At 43.4% G+C, this 18,416-nt stretch overlaps 1 protein-coding gene across 1 annotated transcript in view; it reads right to left on the reverse strand.

The window, feature by feature from the left end:
- Positions 1-378: 378 nt before the first annotated feature.
- Positions 379-18,416, reverse strand: part of AHCY (adenosylhomocysteinase) — a 30,728-nt gene continuing 12,690 nt past the window's right edge. Inside the window, exons 5-10 of the mRNA XM_066623511.1 lie at positions 14,980-15,092; positions 13,181-13,388; positions 10,553-10,640; positions 8,511-8,628; positions 4,046-4,240; positions 379-1,184 (exon numbers count right to left, since the gene is read on the reverse strand). Coding sequence (XP_066479608.1) covers positions 1,053-1,184; positions 4,046-4,240; positions 8,511-8,628; positions 10,553-10,640; positions 13,181-13,388; positions 14,980-15,092 — 854 coding nt within the window. The 3' untranslated portion in view covers positions 379-1,052. The remainder of the gene's footprint in view (positions 1,185-4,045; positions 4,241-8,510; positions 8,629-10,552; positions 10,641-13,180; positions 13,389-14,979; positions 15,093-18,416) is intronic.

Below are 18,416 nucleotides of genomic sequence, written 5' to 3' on the forward strand. Positions count from 1 at the left end.
AGCAAGTCTCCGGAGGGCCAGAGGCTCATTGGAGACTGGGGGCTCCCCAAGGACCTGATTGGGAGCCTCTGAGGGCCGTAAGTGGCCCCCGGGCCAGGGTTTGAGCACTCCTGAGTTAGTCAATGCCGGCTCCAAGTCATTATTATGATAGCCAATTGTTTCCTTCCACACTGCTTGCCATATCCTCTGCAACAAATTCCAGAGGATATGGCAATCAAAAACCTTGTTTTCAAAGACCTAGATATTGACTGAATGTCACTGAGAATCAGTCAGGACATACATGCACTTGGCTAGGATGCTCTTGAGCAGTTGCATGTTGGAGAAGATGAAATTATGCCATCCTTCTTCCCAATACATATGCCATAATGAAAACAAGGCTATAGTTAAACATTTTAATAAAATTCATTTTAAGACACTATGACAGGCACAAGGTACAAAACTAGGCTCATGCAGACATTCACTGCTGGCATCTTCAGAAAACTTGATGCTCTTCCAGTCTTGGCTCTGATCTTCCAGAACCAGTCCTGTTCAACAGGAGGAAACTGCTTCCAGACACATCTAAGGATGTTTTTATTAGAGACGATATGCAATGTGGACTGTATTACACTAACAGCGATCCTCAGATCCAATACCTGCAATCAGGGAGCCAACACTGACCTCAAGTGAAACCTACTATTTCAGGTCACACACACACACACCCAGGTCAGTTGAACAGGCATGATGAAGCACACACAAGGAAATATTTACATGAGACTAAGCCTGCAAGAAAGCAGATTCAGACAGCTGAACTTGCAAGCTCCTTTCTGACCCTCCTGACACAGCAGCCACTCTGCTAAGGCACAGGTTTAATGGTTGCATGAAAAAGGGTCAAGAAGAGTGTCTTCAAAAGAAGTGTGCTCAGGCTGCAAATGGGGGGGGGGGGGTTTGGGAAAATGCGGTTGAGACAGGTGTGGCAGGGAAAACCACTATGTAATGTAAAGCTGTTCTCTGAAGCAAGTACTTTGGCAGATTTCTGTCCCTGCGTCTTAATATCTTTGGGCCTCGTCGGTTGCTCAGTATCTGTAATGATCTGGTTTGTAGGGACCGTCTTTTGGTATTCCTAGGTACTTGGCCTGTTTATCAGTCAGCTTCGTCAGCTTCACACCGAGTTTATCCAGGTGAGCAGCTGCTACAGCTTCATCCAGCTGAAAGAAAAGAGAAGTCACAGGGATTATATCTGTCATGTCTGAAAGGTAGGTAGGTAGGGTCAGGAAGACATTTTACTACATACTCATAGATGAGGGAGAGACACAGAGTTATTGATGCAAAATAACATCCAATTATGAAAGAAAAAAGCACATACATTCTTATCCACCTCCATTACATATTCAAGTGTAAATTCTGACACTATAAACTGAGAATTGTCACTGTGCTGATCTTTCCTTTCTCTTTCCTCACTCCTGACAACATACGTGCAAAACAGGGTTAATGTAATAAACTAAATCTTGTCTTGCAGATTCTGACTGTTCTACATCAGCCACAAGGAGCTCTAGAAGGCCTAAAGCATGATTAGTATTAAGATGTTTGTCCCATAAGTGAGAAACCCAAAGCAGCTCACAGACAGAGTAATCACACAAAGGCTAAAACCCATACATTAAACATAGCATGCCAGGGCCAGCCTAGCCATATGACCACTGTGATATAAACCATCAATGGTGGACTTTGTGTGCAACTCCCTCCCTCCCAAGTGAATTTCGATCAGTCTCCTCCCTGGACACTTTCCAACAGGGTTTGAAAACTGTTTTTATTTCAAACGGCTCCTGGTGGTGGAGAGTTTAAGACAGCTGAGGACACTGTGGGGACCTGCTGGACTTTTACCTGCTATTTGCCTGATAATTTTATACAGGTGGGCTCACATTATCTGCAAGGGTTCCATTCTAGGAATCTCCGTGGATAATGAAACCTTCATATGATGAAATCTGCATATCTCAGAGCCCTCTAAACCTCCAGTGGTGATAAGAGCTGCGCTCTGGTGGCCTCCACAGGGTGTTCTGAGGCCTTCAGGAGGCCTTAGAATGTCACTTCCAGTTTTTGGGGAAAACCAGAATCGACATTTAAAGGCCTAAAAAGGCCTTTGGATGGCTGGGGAGGCCACACGCCACCTCCATGGGCCTCAGAACACCCTCCAGAGACAACCAGAACATAGCTCTGGTCACCTCTAGTGGATTAGATAGTGAAATCTGCAGATCTCGAATACATGGATAAAGAGGGCCCACCATATTTTAATCAGCTGTTTTTGGCCACTGATTTTAATGTATGTTTATTTTGTATTTTTAACCTTGTAAAACGCCTCAAAAGTCAAGCTTCTAATCAAAAGGCAGTTTATAAATTTAATTGAAAGGCAGTACAGAAATCTTCTAAATATATACAGTTTTTGGTGGGCTTGACCTTGAAAGCTTATGCCACAGTTTATTAATCTTTAAAGGCGCCACGTACTTTTCCTGAATTTGATGCAGAATCATAACTACTCTTATATTCGCTATTATCTATTGGTTTCTGGTGCATATGCACACATATATACTTGCACGTGAGCTTGTGTTATCAGAAGTCTCAATAAAACTTTATTTTCAAATCATTCCATCCTCCAAAGCAGTTGGGGACTCATTTTTAGTTTAAGTTGCACAGCAAACACAAGTTAACCAGTTCAGCACAGGTTTACTTTATTTACAAAAAAAACCTTTTCCAATTATCACTTCTGGGTCTGGCCAAATTTCAGTGATGGTGACGCTCAGCTAAGCATCAAACAACCTTGTTGACCTCCTGGACTAGTTTCAGAAAATTGAAGCCAGATTACTTTTTTCTTTAAATGAAGAATTTATTGCAGCTCTCCCATCCTCTCTTGCAGAACAAAGAACTCATGGATAATTTCCATAATTAAGGAGAAACTCCAAGGGAAATAAATTACAAAAGTAATTTGGGTATAGAGATCTTAGAGACAAGGAGGACACCTGAATAAATCAGAAACAGATGGTGCCTGGTTTTCTTCAGATGTTCAAGCAGCAGTCTAATCCCTCTTCACATTACATCAATGCACAGGGACAAGTTACAGCTGCAGAAGTACAGGTGAAGAAAGGAGTGATGGGGCTCCAGTCTGTCCCATCTCTCACTGCACTACATACTCCTGCACATGAATTCCTCAGGAGCACAAGACTCTTGGAAGCAAATAAGGTCCTCAGAAACACATGGCGGTTGTAAGCACAAAATGAAAACTTACATAGCTTATTATGAGTAACACCTAAAGTGTGGTAGCCAAGGGGATCTACCTTGCCAGGGGCCACTCTTACCCCTGCAGCCCAATCAAGGAGGGTCAGGCCCATGTAAGTGCTGCAGGGTTTCACTGCTGGCCATTTTCATGGGGGTCCTTTATACAGGGCCCCGACACCTTCTAAAGGATTAAGCCAGAACATTCTATTTTTAATTTTCAGTTGTATGCGAACCACTTTGGGAGGCCTTAAATAAACAAACTGTTAACGTGTAGAAGGCATTGCTTAGGATTAAGGAGACTCAAATGTTAGCTAGCCTGCAATGCACGTGCTCTACTACTGGTTCCTCTAGGACAGGGGTGCCCAAACCCCGGCCTGGGGGCCACTTGCGGCCCTCGAGGCCTCTCAATGCGGCCCTCAGAGATATTTGTTGAAGCCCACACTGGCCCAACGCAACTTCTCTCAGCATGAGGGCGACTGTTTGACCTCTCATGTGAGCTGTGGGATGAGAGCTCCCTCCACTGCTTGCTTTTTCACAGCTGTGATGCGGCAGCAAAGGAAAGGCCAGCCTTGCTTTGTGCAAGGCCTTTTATAGGCATTGAGCTATTGCAAGACTTTCATTCATTCATATAAGTTCATCTTTATTATATTCATTTATGTAAACTTATGTAAATTTATTCAGATTTTAAATGTAAATTAATTCTTTTTTCCCCCTGGCCCCCAACACAGTGTCAGAGAGCTGATGTGGCCCTCCTGCCAAAAACTTTGGACACCCCTGCTCTAGGATAACACTATCCACTCACCTTCTTTGGCAGAATATGGACTCCTACAGCATATTTGCCTGGATTTGTCCAGAGCTCTATCTGTGCCAGGACCTGGTTGGTAAAAGAATTGCTCATGACAAAGCTTGGATGACCCATAGCGCATCCCAAGTTCACCAGCCTGCCTTCAGCCAGAAGTATGATGTGGCGGCCATTTTTCAGTGTGTAACGGTCCACCTGAACGGAAGTAAACACAGACCCAATGAAACATAGTACAGCTATTTCTAAATGACAAGTGTTACATGACAACCTGTTTGTTTAGAATATGCATAATATGTTTGTATACATGAGTATGTGGTTCTGGGTTCTTCTGCTAGAAGAGCATGACCCAGGCCAGTGATGTGACTTTGAAACTGGACTGATGGCAAGAGGCTTCAGATCTCACATGGCTCCATGGAGGTCACACTTTTAATTTATCAGAGCAAGAGCACACACAAGCACTTCACTGCTCTAGCGGGTGAAGCCTTACCTGGCTTGCATTTCTTGAAAAATTCCATGAGTGGCCACACTCGGCTTATACAGCACATCTAAATGGATGAACAGAAGCCTCAGTCTGGGAGCTGCCTGACTTGGAACAAGCAAAGTTGTTAGGGACACAAAAGAAGAGTCCCAACCTTAGCTGCCTTTACCATCTCCATGACTAAATTCAATCAAGGAGTCCATACTAACTGGACCACTGGCTTCCAGAGCTAACTGCTACACCCTTGGTAGGGTTGAAAACAATAGAAACACCCATTTATATCTGGGGATGAGCAATCATCTTCACCAAATTGGCCATATAACGCAGTGTACTGGCTGCAAGTAAACCAATTATCACATAGATATGGCTGTGTCCCCTATTCTTAAGGCAGTTGTATGGTTTCTTTTCAGGGTGGCAGGGTGTTTTTAGGACTTTTCAGATGCACTCTAAGGACTTTTCAGATGTTCGTCTCACCTTATCTTAGATCAGTACACAGTGTATTAAAGAAACATTATCTGGTCACTGCTGGAGGCAAGGAGCTGGACCAGATGGGACTCTGGACTGATTCTACCAAGAGATTTTTATTCAAGCCCAATAACTTGCATCTGTCTTTAATATTTTAAAAATAGCTGTGCTGGGGACTTGAGTTTTTTTGGCTTCTGGGGGTGCGTAAACAGTGGATAAATAATGTTATGAGAAAATACCTGCAATACCACCAGACAGATGACTAAGAGATAATAAGGAGTACAGGAAAGATTCTGCTTTGGTAGCAGCATGAACACAGCAGTTAACAGGCAGAAGTCTGACAGAAAAGTCATAAAGGCTAGGCTGCAAATATCCGATTCCCTCGTCTTCAAGATACAACAACAGTAGGGACTCTCATACCAAGGACAGATAGCTGAAACTCCTAACCTGGAGTAGATGAACAGATGAAGCAAATGACCTTAACCGTCTGAAAGCTGCTCATTTGAAGAGGCAGATCTAACCACTTATGCGATGAATGCCCCTTCCCATCCCCCATTTTTGGCCTATTTTCCTGTGTTTCTAACTCCCCAGAAGCTTCTGAGCCAATTCAGCAGCCTAAAAACTACTGGGCGATACTTTACAAGCTGCCTTTGAACTTAGGTTGAAACTCCATAATCCAGCCCCATAGGCAGACTAAGAAATCCAAACTGGATTGAGAAAATTTCTCATCTGGAGTACTGAGATTGGCATATGCTTAAGGTTTTAAAAAATGGAAAGAAAACAAACTCTGCAACCCCTATGACAATATACAGCTCTGGATTTCAAGATGGATGCTATCCTGAGTAAAGAGCATTTTATGAAAAGGTCAGTTTTCCCCCCCCAAATCCTATAATGCCCATTTAACCTGCAGAAGAGGATAAAAACCCTATATTTCTTACATAGAGAAATATATAAGAAACTTAAGATATAGAAACCTATACTTGTAAAGGAACAAAAAGTTTCATTGTCCAAATATATTAGAAGAGCTACGTGTCTGTACTTTCACATTCTTGTAAGTCACAATGAAACCACATCATTTGTGCCTTACATAAACTTCCTGCTTTTAAGGGCAGGAAGAGACTGACTTTTTCATTGTAGCTACTAATACAGCAAAGAGTAGAACCAATAAACCTGCATGTTGGCTGGCTCTTCTCTAACACATGCATGTCCTTTGGATAAACTTGAATCCACAATAGACAACTGAAGTTAATGTTCTCAAAAGTCAGCAATCTAAGCTTCAAAATAAAACCAAAGCAGTAGGGGGCAGAAAGCAGTTTGACAAGGCATTTTGATGAGGATGCATCCTATAAAACAGCTCAAAGACCTGGTCCCAACAGAACAGAGTCTATTCAATAGATCTTTTTAAAAAGAAATTTGCTGGTTCTAATCAGGTGCATATTACATCCCAATCCAATCACTCTTCTTACTACTGCAGGTCTCTCTTCTTACATGGGATACTGGGACCTCAAGAGAGGGCTATTTTTATATTTGACTGCAGAACCTTTTGATGTGCTTCTACAGGATAAATCCATCAACACCTGGAATGTTTTAAAACTTGTTAGCACTTGGGGAGGGGGAGTTCCGCATATTCCTTTCATGAACTATGTAGTGCTTCTGAAATGTTCCCGATCTCCAACCACCTATGAGCAAATGGAAGCCAGTAGCTGAAAACATCAGGAAAGGGAAGGTGGCAATGTGAGCTTTGATACATAAAAACTAGAGGCCTGTGCCATTACAGAACATTCTAACCATAACTGCAAACTGCATAACTGTGCCAGAAAGATATGAGACAGCACAGCTGTGGTGGTTTGTCAGGTTAGTCTCATATACACATTGACACAAGCCAGGCACACATCTTCAACAGGATCCACTGATCTTGATTCATCTGTGTCTAAGCATGAACGGGTTGAAACGATTTAACCAAAGGTGTTTAAATTACCAAGTTGAGCTACACTGGTGCAGGAACCTCTGTGTGACATTCACAGATTTAGCTTTCTGTGCATAAAGCAGTACAAGAAGGTTTTATGGTTTATGTTTCTAGCAGCCTCAAGTATCACCTAACACACCTGAGCTTTCATCCAGTTACACAAATCAGAATGGCCCCATCTGGAGATAAAACTGGCCTCTTTCTCCATCCAGCTTTATATTCTGGTTTCCAATAGAACAAAAAGAAAGACTTTTGTAAGGGAAAGGGCAGCATCAATGTCCAACATTTGATCAGTAAGATCAAAACAAGGGTACTGTTCTGATCCAGACCTCCTCTCATTTAGTTGGTTCTGAAAGAACAGATGAAGATCACCTCTCCCACAAGACTCAAACCTGATTCACATAGCAAGAGCTAAGGACAGCACCTTTTTCTCCCCAGGCAGGAAAAAGGGCCTTCCAACACAATCTCATACATACTACTCAGAAATGTCACTGTGTTTAACAGGGCTGACTCACAGAAAAGAGTGAGAATACATAATTGTGTTTGAAATTTAAATCTTTATCTGCTTTTCTGAGTGCAGGGCAGCTGTTTGGGTGACTGTCCCCACATGCCTCCTTTGGGGCACAATCCTATGCTTGCTTGCTCAAAAGCCCCAAGGAGTAGAGACGGGCTTGCTTGTGCATGACCAAGTGAGTCTGTGCACTCTGGCACAGTAAACACACATGATAAGCAAAGAGCAGACAGATCCTCCTGTCATATGTAAGGCAGGGCCGGGACGTTTATGGCCCTTAGAAGGGCAAAAATCCCTGCTCTCTCAGTGGGCAAGTGCTGCTGGAGTCTGTTTACACAAGAAATCTGTCAAAGGATGATTGGCAAGTGCTGGAGGAAGGACTAGCATGCCTTTTGCCAAAAAAAGCCACAAGCTGATTGGCTTCATAGATTGGACTGAGTGTGTGGCCACAAATCCTGCCTAGGTTGAAAAGCTTACGGGTGTGACTTTTGTCCCCTTCCCCTGGGTAAGGGAAAGAGCCACGCAATGGGGCTACTTGATTCTGAGGTGGCTCTCAAGTTGGCGTAGAATCCGAGAGTCCTGCGTCAGGCCATGCGGCCTGACATGGGGCTCAGGATCTGCTGGAGCTGAGCTCCGCTGGTCCCACCCCCTACCTCCCCACTTCCTCCCCCGCCATGCCTTCTTCCCACCCTCCACTTACCTCCCCCGCCTCCGCCCACTTACCTCTAAGTAGGATTTGCGGCAGTCTAGGCAACTGCCAGGCAGCAGATAGCAGGCCCAGCACCGGAACTAGCCCAGTGTGGGCTCACACTGGGCTAGCTCTGGTGCTGGGCCTGCGGTAAGGGCTCACAAACGTGCCTTATGGCATGCTTGTGACAGTGTATGCAGACAGTAAGCTGGCGCACATGGGTCTGGATTGGGCCCTTCATTCCCTCCACTAGCCTTAGTGGTGGTAGTCACTTTTCCTCTAATGACCCGGCCCTCTGGAAGAAAAAAATATTCCTTCAGGATAAAAACAGGAGATCCCCAGTTCAGGTTTACTCACCTGGGGTTTAATATTCACAGTCTCCACTGCATTCTCATTCAGCCACTTCACGTCAATTTCCACATCAAAGTGCCCAATATTGCATACGATGGCATCGTCTTTCATCTGCTCACAATGTCTGGAATGAAACACAAGGCTCTTCTCAGGGATAGTTACATAGACTTCTGTGCATCCCACAGGCCATGAAGGGGCGAGAAATTTATCCCAATACCTGAAACTAACCCAGTAAGCAATAAACTAGCAAACAACTTAGCAGCTTGTTATAATCAGTTTTTTTAAATAGGTTTTTTAAAATGCAAGAATGACGGGATTTACAAATTAAATGGAACTGGGAAGATGAAGCTAAATTCACCACCAAAATACTGGCTGCCAACTTTGCTACTGACTTTAAAAAACCCACAAAAATATGCTGCTGATTCCTCTCTCATCCATGGGATGAAACCATAAAAAACTGGTTTCTATTATGATTCAGACAGGACCAGCCCAAACCCTCCTGGTGCCCAAGGAGATGCTGATGGCCACTTCTCTTCCACAGTTCCTTTATTGTACCATCCCTTTCACAGCCCAGGAAGTGGGAGAAGCAGCCCATAACAGAAGCACATGGGTGCCCCCCGCCAATCTGTTGCCTGACTCAACAGGCTCAGTTGGCATCATGGATGGGCCAACCCTGGATTCAAATACAGCTACAAGAATATTTATGCTCAAGCGGCAGGGACAAAAGCAGCACACTTTGGGCTAGATTATGTCTCAGGCTCATCAAGTGCTAACCAATAGGATGAGATGAAATCTTCGGTACAAGTTGCTGTTTCACTGCCCAAGGCAGCATGCCCTTCAGGCTGAGGCACAGGATCCATACCTTTCAGTCTTAAGACCAGTTGAAGATATATTTGCCCCATCATAGCCGCTGGACATTGTTATTTACATTGTAAGTTTGAGGGATTCAGGAAGCAAGAAAGTGCAAGATACATTTAATGCCCCATGATGGGATAATTTCTGTGAACTGTCATACTAGACAGGGAAGGGGGCAAGAAAATACAAATGGATCACTTCTCAAACACAATGGAATATCTCAACTTGTTCTAGAAGGCTGACTTGCATGTAAACTTGTAATCCATGTGCACTGGCAGAACATGACACAGAGATCATAACGTGTAGATCATCAGAGAAGCTGCATCAATGAACCAACATACGACCCTGCTATTATTCCATCATCTACATGGGTTCAACACTTCGCAGACATTTATAAGAGCAAATCCCCAGACACCTACCCTGACTTCACCTCTATGGATCTGCCTATCTGGCCTCCTGTGACCCCTGAGGAAATTAAAGAGCTAATTATGCAATTGAAGCCAGGGAAGGCTGCAGGTCCAGATGAAATACCACCTGAACTTTTAAAAGGCGATCCAGAATAGTGGGCCCAGTTACTTGCCCATGTCTTTACAGTGATCGACAGTTCTGGCCTATTGCCCAATGTTTGGCTTACAGCGACAGTTATTCCTATCCATAAAAAGGGTGACCCTACCACACCAGGAAATTTTCGGCCTGTTAGTTTGCTTTCTGTAATAGGCAAGATCTATGCTAAATATCTAAGCAATAAACTTACTCTCTGGGTTACTTCGCAAGGCATCTTAGGCCCCGAGCAATCTGGCTTCTGTCAGGGCAAATCAACTTTGGACAATTGCCTGATCCTATCCCATTTGGCCCATAAGCAAGTTAGGATATGTAAGGCTTGCCTTTATGTAGCCTTCCTTGATCTGAAAGGTGCCTTCGATTCTGTGGATAGGGAGCTTCTTTGGTCCAAGTTGGAAAACATGGGGATTGCTAAATCATGCTTCAGTCTCTCCTTTCCGTGTGAGGAAAAGACCAATGTCTATGTTGTGTTGTCTTTGTATATTTTTGTTTTGTTTTGTTCTTTCTCTGTATTTTATGCCAATAAAGGTCTTACTGAACTGAACTGAACCAACTCTTTCAAAATGCCACTGCATTATCTTTTTCACACTAAGCGCAAGGATGGCAGCCCTTAGCTTAAAAGTGTACAGTACCTCCCCTGTATAATGTCTGCACATCCAGTGGTGGTAACAAATATGTTGCCTTCTTTGCAGGCCTCTTCCATGGTTACAACTTCATAACCTGAAGGTAAAGAGAAAGTGCAAGCTATAACTCTCCAAGGATCTCACTACATATTACATGCACAACTTATATTGTAGCTGCAGAAAAAGAAAAGGTAAAAAGTATCAAAGTAGCAAATATCCATGTCCATACAGGGAATCAAAAGCAGCCAACTGTGATAGGCTCGCCCTGTGTAATGCATGTAATGGCCCAGTGAGTTTGGAGCAGTTACCTTCTGCCTTAGTTTTTGCTGTGTTCTGCAAAACAGGGCAGGGTGAGGCATGCAGTGAAAGAGAGGGGGAAAGCAAGGCATGTCCCTTGTGCACCTGACCTTCCCAGGCACAGCTTGGTACTTTCTAAGTTCTGGAACTGGACTTAGACCTGGAAGATCCAGGTTCAAAGCCCTGCTCAGCCAAGCAGATTCCTGGCTAATCTTGGGCCATCACTCTCTCTCAGCCTCACCTAACACACAGGGTGATGTGAAGACAAAAGGAGGGAAGGAACTATGTACACTGGCCTGAGCTCTTTGGAGGAAAGTTGGTATAAAATATAAACAACAAGTAAATATGCAAGGGACAAAAAGTTGCCACCAGGAAGGGAAAGGACCAAACAAGATGGACCTCTTCCTCATTCTACTATCCCATCTGGTGAGAAACCCAGGTGCTGGGGTTCCATCAGCACAGAAGCCAGTTGCTAGAAAAATGATCCAGGAAGCCAACTAATCTGGCCGATGACACTTATGCACCCATACTTTGTGAGTGTCCCGTCAAGAGAGCAAAAGGGACTAGCTTTGGTCAGAAAGAAACAACTATCAAAGACAAAAGTTTATTAAGAAAAGTCAAAATAAAAAGGGGTTTTGGTTTTAATAAAATCAAAAGGCAAAGGATAAATAGGCAAACGCGGGCTCTTGGAATTAGACCAAATCAGGTCTAGACAAAATCAGATCTTAGTATTGGGGACATATAAAGAAATAGTAAACCTTTAAGCCCACTACCTAGACGTAAGCCTTGCCTAGAGAATACTTACTTAGCTGCAGTTGTTTTGTTTACCTCTGGTTTGAGGGATATGTGTTAAAAGGAAACAAATTAATGCAGTTCATGCTGGAACAAAACACTCACTGGTTCAAACTAGCCAGCTCTTTTTAGGGGGTAGGGAGGAGAGAGATTAGCATTCTACCATTCTGATTAGTTACTCCAAAGGTAGGGAACACCAACTCCAACCCTGGACCTCCTCTTGATGATGGTCAGATGAATGGGCTTGACCAATGAACAGGCATAAATACAAATCAGCCAGGTGACAGTGTTTGCTTCCTAGCCCAATCTTCTACTAGGGACAGGTGTCAGCCATACTGGAGCTGCCAATACCCATTCCAGTTAGCCCCCCCCCCCCCCGGATGTGCAGGTTCTGGATTCAGAATGGCAAAGCTGTACAATTTGTCTCATCCGAGACAGCACTAAGGGGATTGTATTAGGGTGAAGGGGTCCTACTCCCCACACCTTTCTTCAACATTTTGTTGAAAAAGTGACTGTCCACCAATAGTGAAAGAACAGACATGCCTGCTTTGCTACTGGCTCTTGAACACTCAACCCAATTTTTATCCTTCCATTCAATTCAGATGGGTGTACAGTGTACACAGTTACACTGTTATCTTAATAGCCCTGTCAGGCACATAGGCTGAAAGGCAATTCTCGCCCTTTTTATTTTTTTTAATGACCTGCTAGGACCTGCTTCCACTTCAGAGCTAGTGAGGATGGATCAACGCCAGAGCCAAGTCCTGAAACATCTGAAAAGAATTTTCACAGCATGTGCTGGGGGCCTTTCTGTCACCACCAAGGTGCCACATCATGCTGCTTCACACCAAGGATTAAGAACAGAGCTTTTAGGCAGAATTAACATTAGCATCCTTCTTTCCTCTTTTAAAAGAAAAAAGAATATTAATGCAGATGACAATTTGGGAAGGTTAAGAAAAGCCCCCAGCAAGTTCTTATTCTTAGGTTTGCAATTTTCAATACACAATCAAATGTTTAATGTTCAGTCCACTCAAGAACATTTTGATTGATTCAACACCCAATGAATTTACAGCAAATGAAAGTATTTATAAAAAAAATAACAAATGGCAATCATTAGAAGAAGCAGTCTTTCCTGTGTGAGGAAGAAGAGGCATTCCTAAGATGGTGACTGCAATATGTGCTTGAATAATTTATTATTCATTTCCCTACAGAATTATTGCTACCAAATGAAAATAAGTACAGATTTAAACCAAGTCATAAGATAAACTGAATAAAAGCCTTTTAGTCATATGATAGCCCTAGTTGTTCCAAACAGAAAACTGATTTTCCAAATCTGTTCTGCCTTATATTCAACAACATCCGTGGTTTCAGATTCTGTTCCTTTCTGATATACCAAATAGGTCTGAGTCAGTGCTTTACACCAAGCACAGTCTTGCTTGTTTTCAACCAGGGTGCTAAAACAAAACCTAGGGAGATGCAGAGCTCCCCGTCAGGCATCATCTGACCAGTAAGAAACAAGACCCAGTTTGGCAAACATGATCTTCTGCTTACCTTCCATGGCTGCCTGCAACGCATTGATGGGGTCAATTTCTGTGATGATCACTCTGGCACCAAAGCTTCTCAGAGCCTGAGCACAGCCTTTGCCAACATCACCGTAGCCTGCCACAACAGCCACTTTCCCTGCAATCATGACATCTGTTGCGCGCTTAATGCCATCAATGAGAGACTCTCGGCAGCCATAGAGGTTGTCAAACTTACTCTAGGGAGGAAAGCAAAATATTGAAAAAGAAGCTAAAGCACCTGCACTAAATACAGTGGATATCTGTAATATTTCAGACATTCTTATAACCTTTTTATTTAGGACAGCAATTGAAGGCTGACATGATGAGCTGGCACTTTTTAACCAACACAATTTTATATTGTTTTTATGTGATCTTTGGGACTTGTATCTTATTGTGTTTCTTTAATTTCTTTTTAATGTTTTATTATTGTTTTAATTTTGCAAGCCACCTTGGTTGCCCACACCAGGAGAAAGCCAGGATATAAATCCTACGAATGAATGAATGAATGAATGAATGAATGAATGAATGAATGAATGGCCAAGTACGGAATGGGCTCCCACACAGAAAAAGGGGAGGACTTGTCCTCTCCTGATGGCAGGTGCTGTGACTCCTGAGGGAAGCCAATGGAATGAAACTACATAGGCACAGATTAGGCTAGATATATCCTGTTAACAGTTGTCTGGGACTAGAACAGTCTGCCTCCAACAGTTGTGGATTCCTCCTCTTTGGCGGTTTCCAAGCAGAGGCTGCATGGCCACCTGGAGTGATGCCATAGTGGTTATTTGTACTAAGCAGAAGGCTGGACTAGATAGCCTCCATTCTATGATCCTGTAATACGAAATTGCTTCTTCCACAGAAGACTGCTTCATAAGGGCAGCTTTGTTCCAAATGCAATGTCTATTTATAACCCTGCTGTTGGCAACCTTCAGTCTCAAAAGACTATGGTATCGCACTCTGAATGGTGGTTCTGGAACAGCGTCTAGTGTGGCTGAAAAGGCCAATTTGGGAGTTGCAATAACTCTGTTGTGGCAGGATCTTCCCCCTCCCCAAAAGCCTCCTCCTCTAAACAGCTGCATTAGCAACTGCTGTTTGCTCCCAAAACAGTGTAGCTGCAGGCTTTGCCACTGCTTCCCCACCACCCTATCACCAAACTTCATTTATGATGCACTGCTCACAACCAGCTTCTCACATGATAAAAGTTGTTCCTAGACTGTATGATTTTAACAGTGGGTGGGAAGTCTTTCAAAGACAGTTTGGAAGCTTGAACTGGAGCTGAATTTGGTCACAATGATACTGGTAGGCAGTAGGGAGCACAATCACACAACACTAATTCTGCATCAGTTGCGCTGGTTACCAGTTTCCCAGACTAAATTTAAAGTGCTGGTATTAACCTACGTAGCCTGGTGCAGGTTACATTAATGACTGTCTTCACCCACATGAACCTACCCATGCCTGGCAGTTGTCACCTCAGCCTTGCTCTTTTGTCTGCCTTCAGTACAAGTCCAGTAGGCAGGTATTTGGGACAGAGTCTTTTTGGTGGTGGTGATACCTTTGGAATTCACACCTCAGAACTTTGTCAAGCCCTGCCCTCCCTGTTTAAGCACTTCTCTTTAAGAAGTCTTTTTTAAAAGACTGGTCCTTAAACTCATCCATTAAGTCTGTAGTTCTTTGGGTTATCATAGTTCACAATTGTGTGTTTTAAAATAATTTGGATGCTTTAATTCTTTCAAATTTGCTATCAGTCATGGAAAGACATTTTCCGAAAAGAGTGCTCCTCTGTCTCTTTACCTTGGTGACAGAGTCATTGACATTGATAGCTGGCACTTTCAGGGTCCCACTGGACTGCATTTTATAGAGGTTATGGACCCCAGTGGTGGTCTCCTCAGAGACTCCTTTGATTCCTAGAAGGAAGAATCAGAAAGGTTGACAACAATTACTCTTATCATACTTTTTATTACATTTGTATGCTGCTTAAGCACCACAACAACCTCTAAGCATCACATGATACCCATCAACAATTCAAAAAAATTCAACACAATAAAATTAGTTAGGAGGACATAGTAACAATCAAATATAGAGAGACTTTCCTCAGTTTAAGCCAAAGGCACTGCTGAACAAATGTGTTTTCAGGAGCCACCTGAAGGCTAGAAGGGATGGGGCAGCATAAACTTCAAGGGATGAAAGTGAAATACCAAAAAAGACACGCAAACATCTTCAGCTTATGATCTTTTTCACGTAAGAATGAACCAATTGGGCAGCCCCACCTATCTGATTAGGTAAAGGGGTGAGATGGAGTGGTTAGGTAGTTTCCTCTTAGCCAGTCAGGTAGCCCTATAACATAGTAAAAGCTAGGCTTAAGTTCAAGCACAAGGATGCTTGGGTGTGTTTTGCCAGGTTCGTCATTGGAACCAGATGCTGGTTTGTGGAAGGCACACCCACTTACTTCAGAAAATGCAGTTAGCAATAGCCTTGTGCAAGGACTTCTATAGGCCTTGAGCTATTGCAAGACCTTCATTCATTCATACAAGTTCCATCTCTAATATATTCATTTATGTAAATTTATTCAAATTGGAAATGTAAATCAATTCAGCCCGCAACACAGTGTCAGAGAGATGATGTGGCCCTCCTGCTAAAAAGTTTGGACACCCCTGCTCTAGTCAGACATATCAGAGAATTTTGTTTGCTCTTTCCACTCCAAGTCAGCCTACAAACTTCAACAGTTGCACTAGGCTGGGGTTCTGTGAACTTTGCTCTTAAATAACTTCCCAGCTCTCTCTGCTGGGCATTATTAGTTACTACATCCAGATGAGTCAGCATTTTCCGTCAACCAACTTGTGGTACTTTTCCTGTTCCCCTTTCACATTTCACTTACAGGCAAGCTCCGGGCTCAGAATAACTCTGAGAGCAAAAAAATGCAACTTCTGTTTTTAAAAAAAAAAAAAACAAAACCTGAAGTCGCATTTCTCATGCTCAGAGTCATCCTGAGCTCCACAGAGGCCAACCACAGCCTTTGTTGGGCTCAGAAGACTCTCCGAAGGAAAGGGAGTTCAGCTTAAGAGGGTGGAAACTGGTATCTGCAGTTTCACTTAACCATGGCCATGCACACAATCCACAGATAAGTGAAGTTGCAGATACGGGGTCCATGGATACGAGATGTAATTCCATGTAATTCCTTTTTCAGTTTTGTATAAACTGACTGACTATATTTCAACTCCTTGCCTACCTATTCCCTGCCATTTACTTATTTGGTTTTCTCTGTAAACCACTTTGAACTTTTCACAAAGTTGAAAAGTTGTTGAAAAGTGGTATATAAATATTTATCATCATCATAATCCATGTTTGTGGTTAACTGAGTGGGTTGTGTTACATGGTCAATATTTTATTTCAGAGTGTGCAAGAGATACATATTCATACAAGTTTACTTGGTCCTGAAGGCTTGCTTGGAGTGCATGGGCCAGATTAGTAATGTGGCTATTTGATGTGGCTAATGATGGCAAGAGGCCTCAATCCCACGGGCCAGGGAGGCTATACTTTTGATTGCATCTGACAATCACTCTGCCATCCCCATTGATCTGAGCCGTAAGGACTCCAAATTCAAACAGAGACTTGTTTATTCCTTAATTAGAGATGGAGCTTTAAACAGCTCTAAAATTGAAATGGAGCTTACCAGGTCCAAATCCTGCTAGAACAGCAGATTTCATACCTTGTGACCATTAGCTGCTGCCCAAGAGCTTCCAACTTCGGGAAAAACAAGTTAGCAAAACAAAGGAGGGATCACTGACTCCAACAGTCATCACCACCCCCATGAAACCCAATCAAGAAGGCTTGTTGAATAGCCCTCTCAATTAGCACTAATTCCTTGGTTAGTCCACCCTGCCTAGGATCCTATAAGATTCTATAAAAAGCTTTGAGCTCCAGAACTTTGGGTTGTTCCCCATTGTTCACCTGATCGCCTGCCTTGCTGCTGTGCACTTGGGAAACCTCCTAATGCTGTGAAAAACCACTCCCATAATTATTATTATTAAGAATATTCATATACCACTGCCATCCAAGAACCATTGTGCCAGCTGGCAGAAAGATCAGTAGCATCCCACTCCCTCTTTCATTGCCAGCCTCTTTGTCTCCTCTCCTTGAGAGCAATCAAAGTTGTTAAGCCAGTGCAGGTTGGTCAGCTAACCTTTGTAGGTCACCTTCTCAATGCATCCCCTTTTCCCTCCAGGAAAGCTGTGTGGTTCCCTTGCCCTACTTTACTCTTTATTAATACTGAATTGCATGCAAGGGCTTGTTTTGTCTCAGAAACCTGCTCTCCCACAGGGGAGTTGCTTAATTTGCCTTTCATGCCACCACAGCCCCAGCAACGCAATGCATTCAAGCTTCACAGAAAAGGAACTGTAGCGTTGGCCCTCAGCATAGCCTTGCCAAAGCCCCACAAATTCCCCTCTATCTTTCCTTGTCTGTCTCATGTTAGTCGCACTGACTAGTGTTGGTTGCTTTCCTTCTCTGTGAGTAGTGCGTACTTGCAGCGAGTGAGAGCATTTTTAGTCTGTTTTTCACCATTTTTGTTGGAGATCAGCCTCAGGTCTCTGTCTCAAACACACCCCTTAAATAGCTCCATCAACGACTCTGAGAACAAGGGGCATCTCCCATTCCAGATGTCCCAAGCCCCAAGGAGATTCCATTGGTTGAGGAATCCAATAAGATAAGGACTGCAGGTGGGTGAAGTGATTTCATGGCCTGCCTAGAAGCTCATCCCTTGTCTGCAGCCCCTGGTTCAGACTACAGACAGCCACTCCCCAGCTGCCATGGTCTCAACCCTAGAATCCTTCTTCCCCGTCTAATCTCAACCTCCCTGCTTTTCTTCTATCCATGCACTCTGAATCTTTCATTTCTTTCTCCAGATTCCTCTGGGAAACCCACCTAATTTCCCTATGTACCTTCTGCCCCCTTATTTTCCCCTTCTCACACCATGGAGTTTCCCTCTCCTCCCTCCAATACCTTCTGCATAGGGTTCCATGTTGAGTGAGTGGTAGATATTACACACCCTTGTCTAAACGAAGGTGTGAGTGAGCGAGTAAGTTCATTGAGTCCCCAGTTTAGAATCCTATCAGGTTAACTGACCCTTTGTTGCATCTTTCATCCTTTGTCTCCATTCTCCTTTCCCTGCCAAGATTATACAGCTGGGCCATTGGATCCCTACCCACAATGTGCACATGTTACATTCATTT

Source organism: Tiliqua scincoides, chromosome 4, assembly GCF_035046505.1.
Source record: "Tiliqua scincoides isolate rTilSci1 chromosome 4, rTilSci1.hap2, whole genome shotgun sequence".
Lineage (NCBI taxonomy): Eukaryota > Metazoa > Chordata > Lepidosauria > Squamata > Scincidae > Tiliqua > Tiliqua scincoides.